Source organism: Stegodyphus dumicola, chromosome 4, assembly GCF_044657685.1.
Source record: "Stegodyphus dumicola isolate Sdum_Otavi_A_Nest chromosome 4, ASM4465768v1".
NCBI lineage: Eukaryota > Metazoa > Arthropoda > Arachnida > Araneae > Eresidae > Stegodyphus > Stegodyphus dumicola.
Window position 1 is genome coordinate 241506027 of NC_140771.1, and position 23123 is coordinate 241529149.

At 30.3% G+C, this 23123-nt stretch overlaps 1 protein-coding gene across 5 annotated transcripts in view; it reads right to left on the minus strand.

Moving 5' to 3' along the window:
* Gcn5 (Gcn5 acetyltransferase) overlaps positions 1–23123 on the minus strand; it is a 93493-nt gene that overhangs the window by 3918 nt on the left and 66452 nt on the right. For all 5 annotated transcript variants that reach the window (XM_035360245.2, XM_035360242.2, XM_035360243.2 and 2 more), the window contains exons 11-18: positions 21881–21954; positions 19070–19272; positions 17250–17376; positions 17049–17159; positions 15065–15208; positions 9654–9768; positions 3861–3891; positions 440–506 (exon numbers count right to left, since the gene is read on the minus strand). In XM_035360245.2, the coding sequence (XP_035216136.1) occupies positions 440–506; positions 3861–3891; positions 9654–9768; positions 15065–15208; positions 17049–17159; positions 17250–17376; positions 19070–19272; positions 21881–21954 (872 nt within the window). The remainder of the gene's footprint in view (positions 1–439; positions 507–3860; positions 3892–9653; positions 9769–15064; positions 15209–17048; positions 17160–17249; positions 17377–19069; positions 19273–21880; positions 21955–23123) is intronic.

Here is a 23123-nt window from a genome sequence, read left to right on the forward strand (position 1 = left end):
ACCGAATTTTTCGCCAAATATGGTAACAAAAATTAATTGCCAAACTAGCGAGATAGCCATTTACTCAATGTTAAACAGATTTGTCTCTGTACTTTTACTTTTCTGGCAAAGCATCACCTCTTTAGATTTTCATACTACACTATTTAAAGTTATATATATATAAAGAAAAGAAAACATGCACATATAATTTCACTAAAATTATTTATATATGTACAAAATTCATAACTATATATACATAAAGAAAAAATGAAAAGAAAAAAACATACACATATAATTTTACTAAAATTACTTATATATGTACAAAATTCATAACAATATGATAAATAAATATAGGCAAATACAAGCCTCAATTACACAAATCTTAAATCATAAAATTAAGAAATAAGCTACTTAATTCTTCACTTTTAATAATATCTGTATAAAAAGATACACAGCTTACTTTAATCTGAGTTAATATTAATTTCAACTTCTGAAAGAGGAGTTCAGGATCATTGCTTTCTCTTTTACTGTAAAATAAAATGACGGAGATGCATTATACATGTATACAGATTGTCTAAAGAGAGCAAAAGAGAGGACAGCATATAACATGAAAATACAATATAGACTTCTCTTTAAAAAATCTTATTTCTGGACTATTGAATTTAGTTAAGGATCTAATTAGAAAACTCAAATTTTGCTAATTATGTCAATTTAGAAACAAGCTTGATGCTGCAAATTTTTCAAGTTTAAAAAAGATTTAAATGCCCCCCCTTTTTTTTGCTCTATGTTTACCTTTTAAATCTGGTACAGAAGAACTGATCGTTGTATTTTTTTCCACCTTTGATGCTCTTTATTGTATCTATAAATGGTAAAGTGATCTTTCAAAAAACTACAGCATAAAACTTGATGTAAACAGAGGCATTAGAAATGATGAAAGAGTTTGAGGATAATAATCTTCTTGCAGCTTATTCCATGTAATGAATAATTTGCCAAAAGTAACTGAATAAATGAAGGAATTTGTATATCTGAAGATAAGGTTTTACTTATTTCTGCAGAAAACTCAGCACAAAGACATAATTAGACATTTTCTAAAGAGCAAAATTATTACCGTATTTGACGGCATACAAGACGCACCCTTAGTTAGACGGCCACACACAAGGAAAAAAAGTTTCAATAGCGTGGTTTCTTTTAGTTCTCATGTTTCGTAAAACCCAAATAAACAATTATTGAATGCAATTACCTTCAAGTATAAGACGCAGGTAACGTTTTTGAGACCAAATTTAGGAAAATAGTGCGTTTTATATGCCGTCAAATAAGGTATTTTTGAATTGAAGTGAAAGAAAAAAGTAAATCACTAACTAAAGTTATAAAATATATAGGTATATCAAACATATATTACGTCTAAGAATATAACAAATTAGAATTATACTGTTAAATTCGAGAATAAAAATTTGATGTTTGCTCAGCATGCATGCATTGCTAAACAATAGCAACATTTAACACATTTGCTCAGCATGCACCTTGCACAAAAAAAAAAAAAAAAAAAAAAGGGGGGGGGGGAGACAGTTCTATATCTCCAGTTCTATTGGACCAATTGTCAAAATGTTATTTTCGCTTTACATGTCTCAAAAGTGCGACTTAGGATATATATTAGATTTACATATAGCACTGTTCTAACATGGGTATTTTGACATAAAATTGGACTTTTTCTGAAATAACATACCAATTTCGGGTATTACAGATCCATGCATACTCGGATTAGACTTTTTAAGGAAATACAATTTTTCCTTAGACTTCAAAAACAACAAACTGCTTTCAGCATCTGAGGACATGACTATCCATCCTCAGAAGGGATCCTTCACCTGGAAATGCCGACGCCTTGTCCGAAAGACCCAGCTCAGGAAGCTGCCGAAATCATGCTAGGGCCGAAAAGAAACGCAAGACTACCAGCTATTCGCCATCCCAGATGCTCTTTGGTCGAGACCTTCGTCTGCCTTGCGACCACCTGTTTGGTCGCTCTACGGTTGCGCCTTCATCGCCTGAGGAATACATACAAGATGTCCAGGCCCGGTTTGAAGAGATGCCCCGTTCCACACGAAAGCGAGTCAACTTGGCGACAGAGAAAGTGAAGACCAGATACGACAAGAGAGCTACTGGACACAGATTCAAAGCAGACAAGATCTGGTTGTGGAATTCAGTTCGAAGAACAGGACTCTGTCCGAAATTACAGTCACCTTGGGATGATCTGTACACAATAACCTCGTGGTTCGGATCAGTAAGTCTTCGAACTCTGAACCTAAAGTCGGTTTTTAAGACAGGTTAGGTTAGCTCATTACTATGGCCATAGTACGTTATTGTAAAATAGTATAAGACCATGGTCCTTTTTGTTTCTAAATGTGTATTTGATTTGTCTTTAGTATTTTATGGCATTTGATTTGTTTAAGTTAGTTATTGCATTTACGTTTTAGTTGTAAGTCTGGCTTCCTGTCAGGAGTTGTACTGCCCGGGATGTCCAGTCCTTGGGAAGGGGGCAGTGTTACGGATTTGGTATTTAAAATAGTTGAATTATAAATTAAATTGTTTTATTCCCCATGCAGTGCAGCACATGACAAATTTAAATGAAAGCCAAGCCGGAAAATTAAAAATACAAGAGCACGTACATTTAACAAATAAATATATATCTCTTTTTGATTTCCGAGAAAATTCTCGCACGCGATTTAAAATCTTATAAAAAGGAGGAAAACCTCTCAATTCAGTAGTTAGTTAGTTTGCCGTTTTAAGAGTTTGTTTAGAAAACTGCTCTTGCTGACTGTAGCGAATTCGCGGATTAGCTTTCTCTAGCTGTTTTGAATCGAGTTCTTTTGAATGATTGAGTAGTTAAAAGATAACTACTGTGAGATAATACTGCAAGAATATCTGAGGAAAATTAAGCATTTTTGTTGTGATAATAATAAATTTTGTTCATTTTTCATTGGACTTGTGCATTCAATTCAAACGAACCCGTACGCATGCAACAGTATGTAAGGACTAAAACATGCTGTTTAAAACATGAGTTTAAAACATGCTGTAGACTGCAAAGAGACGCTCTTAAGGCAACCACAGCATACAACACACAAAACACTTTTTTGCCATAATGACCGAATGCATCGATCATGATCTGCCCTCAAGAGTCCTGCTATTTACTACTTTAATGGCTCATACTTGCACAAATTCCGATGCACACGTGCAAACACACTGTGGTGCAATTGTTGTCTGTCAGCAAAGCATTCTTGATAAATTTGTTTAGTGGCTTATCCACTGCCCTCAGCTATACACTAAGGGCTTGTCTGCAAACTCACCGTTCATAAGTCGTTGTATACTTTTTTTATGCTGGTTACCATTTGAATCAAGAAATCTTGAATTCCCCTACAGTGCTCTCATGCACAGCACCACCTAGGACATATACGATGAAGTTTCCAGTCATGGATTGCTATGGAATTCTCAATCCTTGTGATGTGCCCTTCGCTAAATTTTTTAGATACCCTGTATATATGTATACGTGTATGTTAGTGACATATAACATATTATCATATGTCATATAATAAAGTAACATATAACATGACATATGTTATCATATAACATATGATACAGAAAAATACAAAATTTCAAAATTTTTAAGACAATTAACACACTGTTGTTAAATTTTCTTGTACACATTTTTTAATTAAAATATCCAGTAGCAGAGATTTATATTTTATCTCATGTACTGCAAATGAGGTTCAAGCAGAAGGAAGAAAATTTTGCCTTCAAACGAAAATGGTTAAATGAAAATGAGAAAAAAATATTTAAATTTCCAAATTTAATTTCAACTAATCAGAAATTTGAAAAAATTATTTACTCACATCTTTTTATCTGGCATAGAATTTGCCTCTGCTGCAAATAAAAACATGATTAATTATATACATTAAAAATAGAAAAGTTTCTGAGAAACTGACATTAAAATAAAATGTTAAATAAATATATGCAGTTATAATAATACTCTATTTAACATTATCCCAATTAACATTATCTATTGCATTCTCCTCCAAGCTTAAAAAGCACTCAGTTGAATTAAATGATTTTCAAGAATTAAATGATTGAATTAAATGATTAATAGCTTTTTCAAGTCTCAAACTAGTTTTCATTTTTTTTTTTTTTTTAAATTTAAGAATTTATATCACTTAATTTAAGTCACAACTAATCTGCATACAAAAAGAGTGTCACAACTAGCGTACATTGTCAAGGCATATATTTCAAAAAAATACTTTACAATAAAAAAATATAATTTATAACAAGTGATTCAGATTTCGAAGAAATATGAAACAACAATAATGCATAACAGAAATATGGTGCTTTAGACAGGTTCCTAATTTATTCCTTTAACATTTGGGAAAGATTGTGCAAGGATACCTTTAAAAATTATTTAATAGTTCCTTTAATTGTAAAAGTATTTCTAATTAACAATGGTTTCATTGTATTATTCAGAAACGTATCTCAAATTTAGATACTTGCTTTTTTGCATTGCTTGCTTGATAATGAGACCACGACAGGATAGTAATTTCAAATTCCATTTTTTTTCTTTTAGTTCTTTTGTTCTAGTTTTTCATTTATACATTTTATCAGCATTATTTCTTGTCCAACAATACAGGATTTGCAAAACACATTCAGTTACAAGTTGGTTATACTATCATGTTATATATTGCAGGTTAGAGCATATATTTCCCCCCTTCCTTTTATTTTCTAACTTAAGCAGGGGGTGGAAGTCAGTTCTATTTGCATATAACACAAAAATATAAAAATAATAATAATTTTAATATTTAATCTATGGGATGAATAAGATGTATGAAATCTTAACAGCTCATCAATATTAGAATTAGAGACTCAATCATATTTAACAATTTGAATATTTTTTGGGGGGTAGGGGTAAAAAAAAAATCACAGTAACATTAAAACTTCATTTCACAATATATAGTCAGGAATGACATTATTTGACAAATAAAATGCAAAACATGAAGTTAATTATGCATGTAATAGGTCCAAATTCTTTGATAAATTATATCAAATAATATTATAATAAAATTACTATCAGTTTGGCTGCTGTTTTAAAAACTTAGGTTCCCGTGTACTGTCTACTTTAAGAAATACTGATTTAATGCTTTGTTTTTAGGAGTGCATTTGATGGTATTTCAGGAGTATTATTGTTTGACGTTTTCTTCAAGTAAATCTATTTATTGAAATGAAAACAAAAAACTCATTTGATATAAACACATCAAACCTAACAATATTAATTAATAAAAGCTCTTTTTAAAATTTTTAGACCTTGCTTTGAAAGATTTAAAAAAATTATATCACTTAATTAGAAGATTTTAAAATTTAATGAGCTTGAATATTAAATTTTTAAAGACACAGAATACCAAAAATACAGTCACAATTTCTTCATTTTTTTAATTGTCTTAAATTTTAACTATAGTTTTTTTAAATATATATGGAAAATCACAGAGTTTCACTTTCAATTTTTGTTGAAATCAACATATAAAAAATGTTATGGCTTTTTATGTAATTAACAGAGAGATTTCAAAATTTTTGCATGATGATTAGCATGTTTTTTCACACTTAAAAAATTAAAAAAATTTTTATTTGAAATAATAATAATTTTATTTGAAATTCACTGTTAAAACATACTACAAATATACACTCAAGTGTCAGAAAAAGTGGTACACCAGTCTAATACTTGATAGATCCATTATGGACTGCTGAAATATGATGAGGCATGAAATAAGCTTCTAGAAATATGCTGTCGGCAATACTTGCAGCAGAGCACTCCATAATTTGGGTACATTTGCCAACTTAGAATTTCTCTATTCGGTAATACACTGCAGGACATTCCAGTTTCAAATGTGTTCTATCATACTCAGATAAGGGGATTTGGGAGGAAATAGCAAAACTCTAAACTTAGATGAATGCTCATGTAACTACACAGGGTCTTAATTACAGAGGGTGTTCATACATTTTTGTAACACTTTTGCAAAGATTTACACATAAAGAAATCTTTAGAATATTATTCTCTAATATGTTCAATCTGATAGCCCTTTTGTTGAACTATATTTCATCTTAATTTCCAAGATAAAAGTCTTTTTCTTAAAACATCAGGGTTGATTTAATTCCACCCCTCCCTTACAATCTTCCACAGTCCATCCAATGTTTTAGAATGCCGCTTATAAAAAGCTTGTTTTAAAAGTGCAAATACATAGTAATCCATAGGAGACACATCAGGAAACTTTGGTGGGATGCATTTAAAAGGAATAGCTTCAATTCCAGATTCATTTATCATTTTTTCAAAAAACAGAGCAGTAGATTCAGAGGCATGGCTTGGAACCTTACTCCGATAGAACTTAACACAGTGAAGATTATTAGGATAAAGAGATGGGCTTCCTTTTTAAAAAAATAGGTGTTGAAACAGATTTCTGACAGTAATCCAAATTAATTTTGGAATTTTGTTCTAATTTTCTTATTTTTAGTTTTCCATTACAACAGAATCCAGTAATAACCATAAAACCTTTAGAAAAACTTTCCTTGTTTTCTTTGAACCAAAATATTAAGTCTTTTTTGGTAGTAAATCAATCTTTTTCTATTGCACTCAGATACGTATATCCAAGCCTCATAAATTGTACCTATATATTTGCATTTTTTCACCTTCTGAATAATTTTCATACAGCAATCTACACATAGTCTTATGCTGAGAAAAAAATTGTTTTGGCATAAGGCGATGAACAGCAATTTTTTTTTTTTTTTTTTGGGGGGGGGAGGATTAGGTGTAAATCAGGTTTCATAATTTTGTTCAGTTTTTCCTACAGAGATATTTAAAGATTTTGCTACAGCTCTTTGGGAGCCTCGATTTCTTCTTTAAATATGAGATGCGACTTAATTTACAAGCTTTTTTTAAGATTTAAAAAGAACTGTACGCACCTTTGTTGTGTATGCATTTTTTGTCTTTTTCATATTAATATGAAATAGAAATTTTCATATAAATGAAATATTAATATGAATACAAATTCATATTAATATTTCATTAATTTTTTGTCTTTCCTTTCATATTAATTATGTCACTTATTTTACATGTCACAATATTAAAATCATGCTTTTTACATCTTTTTTTTAATAATCGAATATGAGTATTTCTTTTTGGACAGTGCAAGAATATAGCCTTCCATCTATTGTTTATTTTTCAGCGAAATTTTAAAGAAAAGAATATTTTTAATGCTGCAGACGATAATTAAACCTTATTCCAATTTGATGCTAGTCAAGTTTGTATTTTAAAATTAATATTTAAATTCATGGGAAAAGTCAAAATAATTACAAAAATGTGTGAACTCCCTCTGTATAATGTGACATCCCTTAACTCTTGTCTGGAGATCCACTGCTTTTTTGGAACAGGGCGATGCATCAACATGAAGGCAGGGGATAAACAGGTATACCTCATAAAAAATGCATGCATACTATTGACCAGTTACACATAGTTACATATGTTTGTAGATTCCAATGTGTTCCAACTAAACAATCCTATTGTCATTATAGATATCTTACTAGCTAATACAGTTCCCATTGAATGGCGGAATCTGTAGCACCATTTGGTTCATACTACACAAATCCTTCCATTTGCCTTACAGCTGGGAATGCAACAAGTCTGACCATGCTACTTGCTCACAGTCATCAAGTGCCCAGTTTCTGTGTTGCTGTAACCAAACATGACAAATAACTCTGTGTTGTGCAGTCATCAAGGAGATTCAAACTGGCCACTGGCTCTTAAAAAGCCCCTAATCCAACAGGGCACATTGCATAGTTTGGAATGTGATACTTATTCAGGCTCCAGCATTGAATTCTAATGTTACTTGCCAGAGTGTTGCACACCAATGACAAGAAACACTTTTCAACAGCAGACAATGATGACACTAACATGATGTGTTTCTATATTCACACTGGTGCTATTAGTTAGAGGCTTGATCAGGATTCTTGTTCTCATGGTACACTCTTGCAGCGGTCATTTGTGAAAATTCAAACTTCATTGCTACCTCTGAAATACTATGACTTATCTCACAAGTGGCACCTATAATACAGCTTTGAAAAATCACTTTGTTACTTCTTGCATCATAAACAGTTTTGATAGTTCGCAGGATGTCTATTGCTTTACACATACTGGTGCATGCGCAATAGAATACATGTCTAGATGATGTTGCTATGTATTTTGCATAAGCTTCTATGTGTCAGTGTTTCTAACAATTTAGTGTATAGGATCAATAAGTAGAATTCTATGCAAACAAAAAGTGCAATCTATGTTTTTATTTATTTGGCGTTTTTCACAATTCAGTTTTTTAAAGCATTACAGGAACTTGTATTTTGAAGTTAGTATGTGATGCATGACATATTTTACTAGTATTTGACAGAACTACAGTTAAACTGTCTAATTTTACAAATGAAAGCTTCAAATTTATTTTTCCTTTAAAGTTAATTTTTTGTTGACATTTATATTTTAAAAATTATGGCTTTTTTCTGTAATTAAGGTAAAGATTTCATTCTTTTGCACGTGTTTAGTATATTTTTGATAAAACTATACATAAATTAACATTTAGCTATTTTGTAATTATTTAAGATAGGAATCAGGTTTGCTTGTTTATTCCTAGGCATGGCAGTTGTTTTTAATCTAATAAACACAAAAAATTCTAAATACGTTTAACAATACTTTTTCATATTCTGTTTATAAGTAGTTTTAAAGTATAATATGATAACAATTATTACTATAAATTTGAAAAATGTAGCACACACACACAAAAAAAAAGTTTTTTGAAAAGTGAAAAGGTCTCCCAAGTTCAGTAAATACTAAATTGGTTTTTGAAGGGTCCTTAAGTTCAGTAAACACCAAAAAGGTTTTTGAAAGACTGAAAGCAACAGTTGTTTAAGAATGTGAAAAAGAGAATAGGGAACATTTATGTTGTTATAAATAATTTCTTTAGGCACAGGATATTATCTGAAATAAAATTTTAAAAAAAGTTATCCTGTCAACCATGAAACTGTTGCCAAGCAGAGCAATTTAGTGTCAGCTATGGATAAGCATGACATCAGACTCATTTCTTTGCTTTCGTTGCTGAAACCCTGATTGCTTTTGAATAAACCCTGTTTTGCTTTTGCAAACAAGGATAGTTATTATTGCAATAGTTTTTTCCTTGCACTCTGAAAAACAATTAAAATTTGGGAATTGCCTTTTACAGAATAACAAGCAATGGACTATTTATGTTATCCTATCCTGAATAACTGTTCATATATAACACAATATAGTCAGCTGCACCTGGTCAACAAAACAGCAAGAGAATGAAACAATAACCTGTCAGAAGTTTGTACTAGAGCTCTAAACAGAGTTATCGGTAAGATAAAATCAAAAAGGCCTAATAAAATAGTAGAAATCAACAAAAGCTTTTTATGAAGTGCAAAAACAAAGTGGGTTTTATAATACTGATTGTTTATTAAGTAGAGGCAACAGTGCCCTCAGAACTCCAAGGGAACAAATAGCGCAACTCTGGCAGAAAGTTCTTTGGTAGCTAACTTTGACAGTTGATGGGATAACATATTAAGTACCAATTTAAAAAATGAAAAATGTAGCTTACAGACACCAGGAATACTTTTAACAAGTATTCCGCCAACTCCTTCATCAAAACATGTTAAACCTGGATAAACTTTCGGCACTGAGCCTTGGTTTCTCTCTATCAATCTTCTAACAATCTGTTCAAACAGTGAGAAAAAAAGGTCATAAATACAGAGTGACATTTAGAAAAATAAATAATTCAAAAGTATTTCTGAACACTTTATTGGATTTAATCTAATCAAACTGATTAATTTGTATAAAATTTACAGTTAATAACAAAATGAGAAAGAATGAGATTTTCTGTACAGTATAGAAAATAAACTAATTCTATGCATTTTTTAAGTAACTCTAACCACAAATTTTTACTTCTCTAATGCCGAGAATTCATCCACCTTACACTACGACTATTATTCAGACCTGAATGGAAGTTGAAATATAAACAATTTTTCTATAAAAACATTTTTATTTTCTTACAATAAAAATAATTTTTCTATAAAAACATTTTTATTTTCTTACAATAAAAATAATTTTTTTATAAAAACATTTTTATTTCCTTACAATAAAAATAATAGCAGTTAAAAAAAGAAAAAAAAATGCTGTTTTAAACATCAATATTTTATACATGTTGCTAATTTCAATAATTCATGCAGACACATTAGTCACACTGCTTTAAAGTATAAGCCAATATAAAAGCTCTGCATGACTATCAACTTTCTCATTTACTATTTATTGAGTCCATTACTGAAAGTTTCAAATCTTAATCTGTTAACCTGAGAGAAAATACACTGTAAAAAATCTTTTGCTGCATATTTTTTTCTCAAGAAATAAAGTGCTAACTTTATTTACAGCACTAAGCATCAATTTCTTACAACAAATTAAAACAAGACAGTTCCCCGAACTAGAGCTCGGATGAGAATACATTCCTTCACATAAAATAACTAAAGTTAAATATAAATCACTTCTTTCCTGTACATTTTAAACTTATTAAATATGAAATTTAGTTGTTTTTCAAAGCTCAATAGGTTTAACATTAACAACATATCATGGATTATAAATTAAAAGACAAATGCTACTATCAGTGTAATTACATATGAAGTTATCTCGAATAAATCAATCAGGTTGCAGATTAAGGTCGGTCCTATCTGAAAAACTTAACTACCATAAATCATAATTTGCATAACCAAATGACTTTATTCTTCAGATTAAACTGTTTAAAAATACAAGTAAACCGTTAGGTGTCATTATCTTAATTTTATTAAATGCAATTTTCCTTTTTCCTGTGTTATATTAACTGTCTTTAGATTAAATTTGATTTTATGTTAAGGGTGGACATAATACATGGTTAATTCTGCCATTCTGATCAGTACAGTTAGTGATACCGCCTGCCATGTTGTTGAGCCTGGGTTAGAATCCCACAGAAGGCATACATGTATGTAAGTGTCTAGTGCATAGCTTAGGGGTACTTAAAATAATGATGAGTAAAGTCCTCGAGTAGTTTGGTAGTAAGGAAAAAGGAGTGGGAGATTGTCATATCCATACCCCCAGGATGTTTTCGATTGAAACTGAAGCACAGTCGTGCAGTTAGTGCAGTGGGACTGTACTTGTAAAGCCAATGGTTAAATTCTGGTGTTCTACCCTTTTCTACTTAGACCTGCTTAATCAGAAGTTCATTAAAAATTTCTTATTTTCCAGCTTCGGACTGGAATCTATTACTTCCAATTATAACAAAAATGAAAGTGAGAACATTTTATGATCCAATAATAATAAGTAATGATTGCACATCCAAAGGAACAAACATAAATATATACATAAAACAGATAAAAATTTACACCATTTTCATTGCAGAGGTTTTTTTTTTTTTTTTTTTATTTAAAATTTATCAAAAACTTTAATTCTCTTGTCATAATTTAAATCACTTAAAATTCAAACTATATCAACATAATTTTTAGTAATAAATCTATTCAAATAAGTATACTGAAAATTACCACATATAGCATGCATATTGCCACATATACCATTGCTAATATATGGCATACAGATATTTCAGCCAAAAAATTTTGCAAAAAATTGTTTTCATAATTTTTAAGTTTCAGTAAGTGAGACTAATAAAAAACACAGGAACTAAACTACAGGTAGAGGTAGAAAGGATAGGCATTTTTGAAATGGCTGGAACTCACCATCTGGTGAAGTGAGAGGTGCATGTTAGATTTGTGAAGTCTTAGCATTTTTCTTTTCAGTCAAAGCCAATAAAACATCAAGTTTTTGTATAAGACAGTTTTTGTATATAACATCAAAAGTAACAACTCTATCACGGCAGCTCAGCACGAGTTTCACCGATATTACAATATCCACCGAAATCTAATTGTTCCTGCTCTTAATACTATCCCACATTGGATTTCAGCAATTTGTACACAAGATTCACTAATGAGCAAAAACCCATAGGAGAGTACATAATCAGTATATATCCCTGAAAATGTGGAAAGCATTAGACAACCAACTTCCAACGTATTCTGGCCAGTTTGAATCCTGGTTAAGTTTTAAATCCATAGTTTTAAGTTCTATTGATTCTAATGCATCTTTAACTGACATTCAAAAATTGCAATATCTTCAAAGTGTAGTTTCGTCTGATGCTGCAAGACTTACTAGGGGATTCGCAATAACCTCTGAAAATTATAAAAATGCTTGGGATACTTTACTCGATAGATATGATAACCAAAGGGGAATTAGAATTTTCTCAGCGTAGAAAATTATTTAATTTAAAATTTGTAAAACCAATATCTGAATCCATTCGAACAATGATAGATACCTGCAATGAAGTTATTCTAAATTTTACAACACTTGGTCTATAATGCAATCAGTTAGGCAAAATTCTTCTGATATCTGCATAACAAGATAAGCTAGAAGATTCACTTAAAATCAAGTGGGAATTAACGCTAGAGAATAAAATATTTTCCATCTTTAAAAAATTTTCTTTCGTTTTTGAAAAAACAAGCTAGAAGTCTTCAGAGTGTAAAGGGAAATTATAATATTCAAGACAAATCAGTAAAATTCATTAACAAAACTTTTGCTTTTAAAACAAGTGTAAAGTTAAGGCAGGATTCTTGCGCACTTTGCCAATTACCACATTTTTTATATAAGTGCGAGAAATTTCTTAAAATGAATATTCATGAGTATTGGAACTTCATACGAAAAGCAAACCATTGATTTAACTGTCCGAGACCAAATCATGCCGATTCACTACATCTTGCAGGGCATGTAAACAGAAACATCACACAATTCTTAATATTTTTTGAACTGATAAAAACATTCAGCTGAAAGTCAAGTACAGTCTACCCCAAAAAGTTTATCTCAAAATCAGCCTTTATATCAACCTTCAGCTAGTACCTCAGAAGACCAGAAGCTTTGCTTCACAGGGAACGTAAAAAATTCTAATTTAATTTTACTTGCCACAGCTGTGATAAGAGTAAAAAATAATCAAGGATAGTTTCTCAGATACTGTGCTCTAATTGATAATGGGTCTCAAACATCTTTAATCACTGAATCATGTTGCAATCGACTAAAACTTTCATTTCAAAAGTTTGAATACACTATCCTAGGACTTGATGATACAGTTGCTGCCCGTGTTATGAAAGTATCTAATTTAAATTTTACTCCCCATATTTTGATAATAAGAACTTTTCTGTTAAGGCTTTAGTAGTCAAAAAGTTGACGTCGAATCTACCAAACTTTGATCTGTCAGAATTTAGTTGGCCTCATCTGAAAGGATTACAATTAGTGACCCTTCTTTTCACTTAAGTAGACAGACTGATATCATTCTGAGTGCAGATATATGCTTAGACTTAGTTGAAACTGGGAAGATAGTAGGAAATCAAAACCAACCATCTGCTCTAAATTTACAATTGGATTGGCTCATTTCAGGAAGGGTGTTTGTTTCAAATAGAATTCAGAATTCTTTAATCAATTGTCATGTTTTAGTAGACATTGAACATTTAATGAAAAAATTCTGAGAAGTGAGTACACTGAATGATGAAGAGCAAGATGTTAAGGCATTTTATTTAAATCACACTAGTTGAAATTCTGATGATAGATTTGTTGCCAGTCTCCCAATTAAGAATATAGCTCTGTTGGGTGATTCAAGAAATCAAGCTAAGAAGCATTTTTTTTCCTTGGAAAGAAAAATTCAACATAATCCAGAGATTAAAACTCAATACATACATTTCATGCGAGAATATCAAACTATGAATCATATGCAGATTGTTCAAAATGTCAATTTTTCAAAACATAGTCAGAATTTTTCTATTTACCTCATTTTGAAGTTACTAGAGATTAAAGTGAAACTACCAAACTACGGGTTGTAATCAACGGTTCTGCAAAGTCTGATTCAGGAGTTTTTTTAAATGATATTCTCCATACTGGTCCAAAACTTCAAAATGAATTGTTTGACATACTATTGAAATTTAGAACTCATTGTATCGCACTCACTGGAGATATAGAAAAAATGTTCCGACGACTCCTAGTCAATAAAATTGATGTTGATTTCCAGATAATCTTTTGGAGAGAAAACTCTGAAGAACCACTTAAAGAATTCCAACTTCTGACAGTTACGTATGACACTTCTTGTGCTTCATATCTGGCTATTCAAACATTAAAACAAATTGACAAATATTTTATCCTTTTCTATTTTATCTTTTTCTTTTTATTCTTTTCTATAGATGGCACTGCCCTTGCACCAGATGTTTGATTTGTAATGTCTTTTTTAATTCTGCCGTGTTTGTGGCAACAGATAAAATAAAACCAAACAACTAGAATTTGATGCTAAAAAAGAATGAAAACATGTAAACAATTGTGATAGCTGATAAAGTCAAAATCTTATTCAATGCTTTGAGTCCTTTTACTGTGTAAAATTCAATTTTCCAGGTAACTACAAGTCTATGAAAATTCAAGATAAGCTATTTAATAATTATTGAACTTGCCAATAAACACCTGAATTATGACTGAAACATATTCCCATCCATGTGAGTGGTTTCAAGCAGAAGATTCAACAGCTCACACAACTAGAGTATCAATGCATGTTATTCTCTTCATTTCCAGGTTTGGTGGCATTCAATGGCCTTCTTTGACACTAGCCACTTGACACTTCTGTGATTATTTCTTGTGAAGAATGCATATGTATACAAGTTGTTTTCCACACCCAGTTTTGTTAAATGCCATTTAAATACAAGCTTAGGACATCAATAAATTTCTTTTTTTAAAAAAATTCACGATCTTGTGATTTTTTTACAAAAATGCCTCTCCTTTATGCCTTACCTTGTATCACGGAATGAAGAACTTTGATAAAAATATGAGATTTTAAGAAAACTAAATTACAGATAGAATATTAAAAGCAAGAAATTACACAAAATGGACATAAGAATATTATCAGAAATTGTGTACCTCTTTCTGAACTCGAATTACTTCAGATAGTTTAGTATATTGCACTTTTGGATTAAGTCTACATTCCATTAATGTAGCACCTTCATAATCCTTTATGTAGCCCTCATAAACTTTTTTAGGTAACTTGATGTCCATAGTAAAACCCTAGATAAAAAAATTTAAACAAATCAATGTACAACTGCACAAATAGAAATAAATTTTGCATATACTGTATCTTTTCACATATTTTTTCACTTAACTTTTTTAGCATACAGTTCTGAAAATTTTTAAGTACTCACATAATTTTACCTTCTATCAAAGTATTTAGAAGGTGGGGTTCACTAAATTTTAAAATGGATTCTTCTACATATCTTACTAAATTGATCTTCTTATAGGTTTTGGGAGCATTGGGCTTGACTGATGAAGCAATAATAATGAAAAGCTTCAAGAAAACATGTATATCTAATGCCATTGATAGTTGCAAAGATCACTGCATATGAAAGGGTGACTGAACAGTAACAACTTGTAAACTGTAGCAGACTACTCAGACAGCAGTTCTGGCAGCAATGTATGATTTGAGGGCTATGGTGTAGCAGAGGACAACAATAGAAACAGGCAAGATTCAAGACACAGGAAAATAGAAATGAAGTTATCACTCTTGCGTGACAGAGATCACACTACGCACCTCCTAAAATCTTGCTAATCATTCTATCATGTGTAAAAGCATACTGATATTTTCTAGTAGCGATACTGCATGTACAATCTCACTTTCACTTACAGAAGAATACCTGGAAATGTCCCTTCCTTTTTTAAGTTCTCTTGTACTGCATTCGCTGACTCAAGTTTTGCCAGCTCTAGTGTACCCTTTGATATCATGGTGCTCATATCTGCATAAGCATCACTTTTCTACACAGTTGGCTTTTCACCGCACTGATCACAAAATGTCCTTAACAATTTCATGGTTGCATGTTGAAAAATGAATTTGTTGTTTAAGTTTTGCACACTAATGTACAGATATATTTATACACACACATTGTAGAATGATTAATTAAAATTCTTTCATTATGATCAGATATTAAGTTTAGGAACTAATTTAATTTTTGATAACATTTAGAGTTTCATAGAACATTATTAAAAATGTTTTTAGAATGTGGAATAATAAAATGATGCAATATTTAAAAAACTAAATGGCTAATACTATATGCATGCATTCTATAGGCAAGAATTATTACTGAATTTGAAATTTTTTTAATTAAAGTCTCAATTTGAAAGCAAATGGAAAAGCATATTGGGCACAAGATAGAAAAGTTTCTTTTAATATAGCATTACATAATGATTCATATGTTAGTTAGATTTTGCTTATTAAAATTAAATAATAAACTACTAATTGCAAAAAGATAATTTACATTTCATTCAACTTAAAACTAAAAACCAAACTTAGTTTCAGACTTAAAAAATACAATATTTTCCTAAATCACTATTTATGAGGAAAGCTAAACATCTGGTTTCTTCTTTTTTACCCTCCTTTCTTTTAAATATTTCAAATTGCGACAGTAAAACCAATACACTGTAAATGCTGAGCTATTTATATTAATTTAATGCATGTAATTTATTTATACTAAAATGAACCCCATAAACAACTGATTGCACCTCCAATATCTATGCATCATATATACAAGTTGTCTTTCGACCTTCCGACGTTTAAATTAAAGGCTATTTAACTACAGCATCATAAATAACTAAATAGGAATTTGAGCAAACTAATTTTTGTAGGGATTCATTAGCAATTATTCATTACTATTCTGTGAAATAAAACGGTTAAGAAAACTGCATTACCTAAAATTGGAGGAAGGAATTCCAGGCATTATAAATAATGCATTTTATGTTAATAATTTTTTTTTAATTCTTGAAAAATTTTAATACTAATTATTGAAACATTATAAAGATTCATGAACTGATAATAAAAATAATAAAGGGTAATATACTATGTGCAACACTTACTGACCTGTTTTTTAAAATAACCTATTGCAAATTTATCACCATAGGTTAAAAAGTGCAGAATATTTTGCTTTATATGGTAATCTTTCAGGTGATTCATCATGTGTGTTCCATACCCCTATAAAAATGTCAAGCTACTTAAAAAAAATCACTAATAATAAATAAAATATTGTTAATATAATACAGTGACAGTAAATCAAAATTTTACTTGAACTTGCTTGTCTAGGGAAACTGCACAAAATACTATTTCAGTGAAACCTTGACTAGGAAACATGCGGAAACAAATGCCCCCAGTTACAGTGGTATCCTCAACAATCACCAGATTTTTATGTTTCCTAGAGAAAAAAGGAAAAAAAAGGTTTATATTTATTTAAAAAAAAAAAAAAAAAAAAAAAGCCGTTTTTCTGTTAAAGCAATACTATTTGGGACTTTTGCTGTGTTTTTTCAATCAGCAGGCATTGCATTGCAAGTTTTAAATTTCCTTTTTTGATGGTGCTAATTAATTGTCTGTATAACCACAGCACTTATGCAGCCCTGTTTTTCATCTATATGGACTGAAATTTTTCAATAGATGAAGTGGTTATCCTATTTCTTACAGAAAGAGACGTTCTTCTCAAGGAAAAATTGTGGTAAGAAAATAACCACCACCTCACGAAATTAAAATGTGATTTAAAGAAGAAATGGCAGTGCAGCATTTACTCATTGTTGGAATGAAAAAGGAGTCCAAACATATACGTGATTTGTTAGATTACGTACTTCTTTAGCTATTGCCGTATGGTTCATTTACTTAATGGTGTCAGGAGTTCATATCTATGAAGCAGCAAACCAAAGCTGAATTCAAATGAACTGCAATAATTATATAAAAGAGGATGTACCAATTCCTTATTCAAACATTATCAAAATTAAAAAATATGTCAGCCATATCTCCTAGGATTCAGTTGTGAAATTAGAGAGTATTCTTTATTGTTGTTCCCGATCATTCTGTTTGTCCAAGCTAAAAGCCTGAAGAAAGAAATGTGTCAATATGGAACTGAAAATGTATGGTATGATGGAAAAGTACCTAAATATGCTTTGACAGAATATACTGCAAAACTACTTAACATTAGACAAAATTTATATAATATTACCAATTTTACATTTTCTAACCTCAATAATTTTCATGCAGTCTTTTTGAATTAATTATTACAAACTGCAGACCTTTTTACTGAAGTGACATTTGGCTCTGTGAAATAAATGAAACAGTACAAAAATTACTTTTTTTAAATGTAATTTTCTAAGGGAGAAGAAAAACAAAAAGATACAATTTAATGAAATTTTCCCTTTTCAAAAGAGTAAAAAAGACCCATATTCTGAACTTACTAGAAAATAAAAGTATTTTAAGAGAAATCCATCTGCAGAAATTAAGGCATTTGAACACTTGAATAGCAAAATAACAGAAATATTTAGATATATTTCACTAGAATAACCAGCTACCCTTTAGAAGGGAGGAGGTCTTCTTTTATATATCTTAAAATATTCAACTGAGAAAGAAAAAAAGGTTTCCGAACACTTAAAAAACATTGATTCAATTTTACTTGTTTATATAACATACCTGCAGATAATGAGGAAAGATTCAAATATTGCAGAGATAAAATAAACATATAACCAGAAATTAAACAGAATGCTTCTTAATAAAATTAATTCAGATAAACTCAAAGTATAAAAATGTCAGTATTATTTAGTTGTCAGGACCGGGTCCAGAAATGGATGGATGTGTTCATGTATGCATATATATATGTAAGTACGAATGTTTATAGTGCATACCTATATACATAGATGTACAGACATGCATACACACGCACATTCCTGAATCTAGTCCTGATAATAGAACTGTACAAAATAGACACAAATTATATTGTAATTGTGTATCTAATATACACAAAACAAAATTAAGATTTTTATGATTATTTCTGCACAATTATACAAAATGGATGAAATAGCAAATGCAGAATATCACCAACCATATAAAGTCGCATAAAACACACTTACGGATCAAAAACAAATCTTGTTATGTAGGGTTTGGGCATTGCAGGAAGATTACGTGAAATAAGATTTCTTAATCCAACCATCCAGATAAGGCTTTGGTCACTAACTTCTTGTGATAATGAATTTCCAACAATATGTACGTGAATTTTGCCTTTACGCTCTGCTATACGTGCACCTTCATCACGAGGGGTACTTACAGCAAAAGCCTAATAAAATGAAAGTTAAAACAATCCCTGAATTAATATTTAATAGAAATAAATATCACAAAATTTAACACACTAAATTTATATGACTCATGATGTATCTGTAAAATAAACAAAAGACAATTCTTTGTTTTCTCCCCCTTCTTTTCAATAAAACAATATTACCTGCACATTTGAAATAATTATCAATTGTCTTACTTAACATAGGTAAGCTTATATTTAAGGGTGCCCCCTTGGATTATTGTTGTTTCATTTATGGTAACCTGAATAGTTGAATGTTATGGAAACCCCAATTATGACATAATTGGTTGCATGATTGAGGTGAATTTGACTGATGGGAAAAGATTTGTAAGGGGTTGTTTGTGTGTTGGATGTTAGTTAGGAAGTGTGTTGCTTATTTTGTGGTTTACTTGGTAAAATGGCTGAATGTGGTAAGTTGAAGTTTCTGTATGATTTGCAACGAAAGGGAAAAAAAAAACACATTAATTGACTGGTGTGTAAATGAAGGTTTACTTAGTAGCCATTATAAGTGTACTGTATGCACGAAGGAAATGCATCAAACATAAAGATCGTTCAGCCATCTCATCAGTTTCAAAGCCATCTTTGAATGGGTTTGTTGCAAGAAAGATTCAAATGGTCACCATATAAAGCATTCAATTAGAAAGGGAATATGGTTTGAGGAAATTTTTTGGATGCTATTAAGGAATTTCGTGTGCCAAAGACTGAAGACACAAAAATTTCTAAATAAGATAAGTGGATATTTCCTTTGTGTAAAACGTTGATGCGATAATAGTTCATAGTGTTTTGTTATTTCATTTAAAATGTAGCTTATTGAGATTATATATTTTTTTGTTTGGCTCTAGTGTAGAATTGGATGCTCCTTTGATTTTGAAGTGAAAATAGATCGATGTGTACATGGACAAAGTCAAGTCAGTGCGAAATGCAGAGGTTATGCAATTCTGTGTTTTAAGTGAAAATAGGTCGATGCACACATGGATACAGAGTTTGTGCGATTCTTTGACTTGTTATTTTGGCCTTGTGTAGAAACGATTTTTGAAGCAAAAATCGTCCTATGCAAAGCTAAAATAACAAGCCAAAGAATTGCACAAACTTGGTGTCCATGTACCGCCAAAAATTACCAATTTTCGTAAATATATTTTTAACTTAACCTATAAATTGTTTTATAATTTACACTACACAACAGAGTAGTATAATGTAACACAATTTGTGATTTGCAATAATTATTAAAGATGTATAAAATAATAATTTCATACTTTGAAAATTCAAGATAAGTGCCAAAATATATTTTCATACATATATTATTAAGTTCTAATTATCATTATTGATGATTTGATAAAAATACATATTTTATGAGATTTCCTCATCAACAATTTTTAAAACAGCCTACAGTTCTCACATTAGCTTCATAATATCAATGTATGTTTACTCAGAACTAATTACAAGTAATTTTAAAGTACCAAATACATATTTACATATACAATAAGTGACCACATTAAATACATAGATTCAGATTACTGCATTGTGCCAGATAAGATAGTGATGCAGATTTATAATTATAAATCAGAGCTTAAGTAATTTTCCAAGGTTAATTACTTCCTCAATGGTCTTAATTTTGCTATACAGTAGGTTTCCATAAATTAAGAGTCACAGAGTATAAAGGAAGAGGTAGAACTCAATTTCAAAATGTGAAGCAGACCATTAGGTGACACAAGTGATCAGTGGAAAAGGAATGATTACATGCATTTTGCAAGGTATCTCAAAGCAATAATTTTGCACACAGTTTGTTACAGCTCCTTAAATACATAGATTCAGGTTAATGTATTGTATCAAATGAGATAATGATAGGTTTATAGTTAGAAATCACAGCGTAAATTATTTTCTGCTGTTAACAACATCAATAATCCTAATCATTCTATACAACAGGCTTCCATAAATTAGGGTCTTAAGAGTATAATGAAGGAGGTAGAACTCAGTGTCAAAATGTGAAGTGGATCATTAGGTGGCACAGATGATCATTGGAATAGGAATGATTACATATTATGCAAAACACACAATGAATGAATAATTAGGGAAAGATGATTGAAAGAAATAAACAAAAGTACACACAAATATGTATATAACACTGTAAAACAAAATACAAAAAACAAGCACACATATTCATATAAATGACAACAATGTATTTTAAAACAACATTAATTTTAATACACAATTGTTTCATAAATTCCTACATAGTAACAATGAATATTTTATTAAATTCTCAAGTTTATTTAATCAATTTTTAGAGTAACTATATAACACTGAAGTCTTATTTTAAAATAAGCACTTCAATGCTTTCCAGACTCTCCCATCTGTGATCACAATGGGTGTTGCAATTATCGCATAGCACTTATTTTCTCCTCCTCATCTGAGACTGTAGTTCAAGTCAGTTCTCAGTTATGCCTTTTTCATGAAGTAAAATAAATGAGATGAAAAAAAAGCAATGCTGGGTCTCAACCATCTGCAGCAGCTGATGAAAGAATGACCCTGAACTTCCTATTTTAAAGAGATAACAGGCAAATCTTTGTTAGTTTAATTTAGAAAAAGAATTTACATCAGGTCCCAGCATCTTTCCAGGATCTTTAATGCTTTGTATCACTTCACAAAGAACTTCTTTAGAAATTTCACCTGAAATAAATAAATTGAATACTTGAAATAAATATTGCTGAATAAATGAAAAGAATAATAATTAAAAATACAGCATTTCAGCAATTATAAATTTAGAATTTAACAATAAAAATACAGCATAAACATTAACAATAAAAACAGTAACAGTTAACAATAAAAACAGTTAAAAGTAACAGTTAACAATAAATAAAAACAGTAAACAGTAAATAATAAACATTAACAATAAAAATACAGCATTTCAGCAATTATAAATTTAGAATTTAACTCAATGACTAGTGAATGATGCATCAGATATTTAACATGTCTGCTACTGACTGGCTTATATATGAGCTATGAAGTTTTCTTAAACAGTCTTAACAACTTAAACAGTGCATGTGTGCTGGAGTTGGAGGCATAGATCATTTTTAATTTTTTAGTAAAGTTCACAGTGTTCTCGTAATAAATAGTGATCTATAAAAAGCAATGACATATATTTGAGACAAAATGTTTGAGTTTCTGACTTACTGTGTATAACGTTTACACAAGTGATGTATATGTGACTATAATTATGTAATGATCAAACTCATTTTGCTGTACATTACCATAATTATACATTTATAAGTACATTACTCAATGTTCCTTTTTCAGCTCAGGTTTATCTTAGTGATAAGATGATAAACTTTTTTTCCCATCAATTGTGTTTTTCTTGGACAGACTTAATTTGAACACTGAGACTTGCAAGTATAATACATACTAGTCTTTTTATGATATATAGATAAAATAATGTCCATACATGAGTCAGTCTGCCCATTCAAAAAAATGAACAATCCACAGACCTATGTCGCAAATACGAATCTCAGCCAGTTTGGAATATAGTCACATTTTCTCACATTGGAATTAGTTTTGGGTGTTATTTTGCAAAAATACATAAATGGTCTAGGGAAAACAATGCCCTTTTACATGTTAGAAACAAATATTTTATTTTTAAACCAATAAATCCATTTAAAGCATTCAAATTTACACCAAACATTTGTTGATTTACAAATTAACTTACTTCATGGTTAAAGGCAATGCATGGAATCCCATTTTGAGCAAATTAAAATGTGGATGACGCAGCTTTCTCATTTATATACTTTTTTGAATGGCCCTTCGAAAGACGTATTAACCATGCTTTACCGTATGTTTCTTTT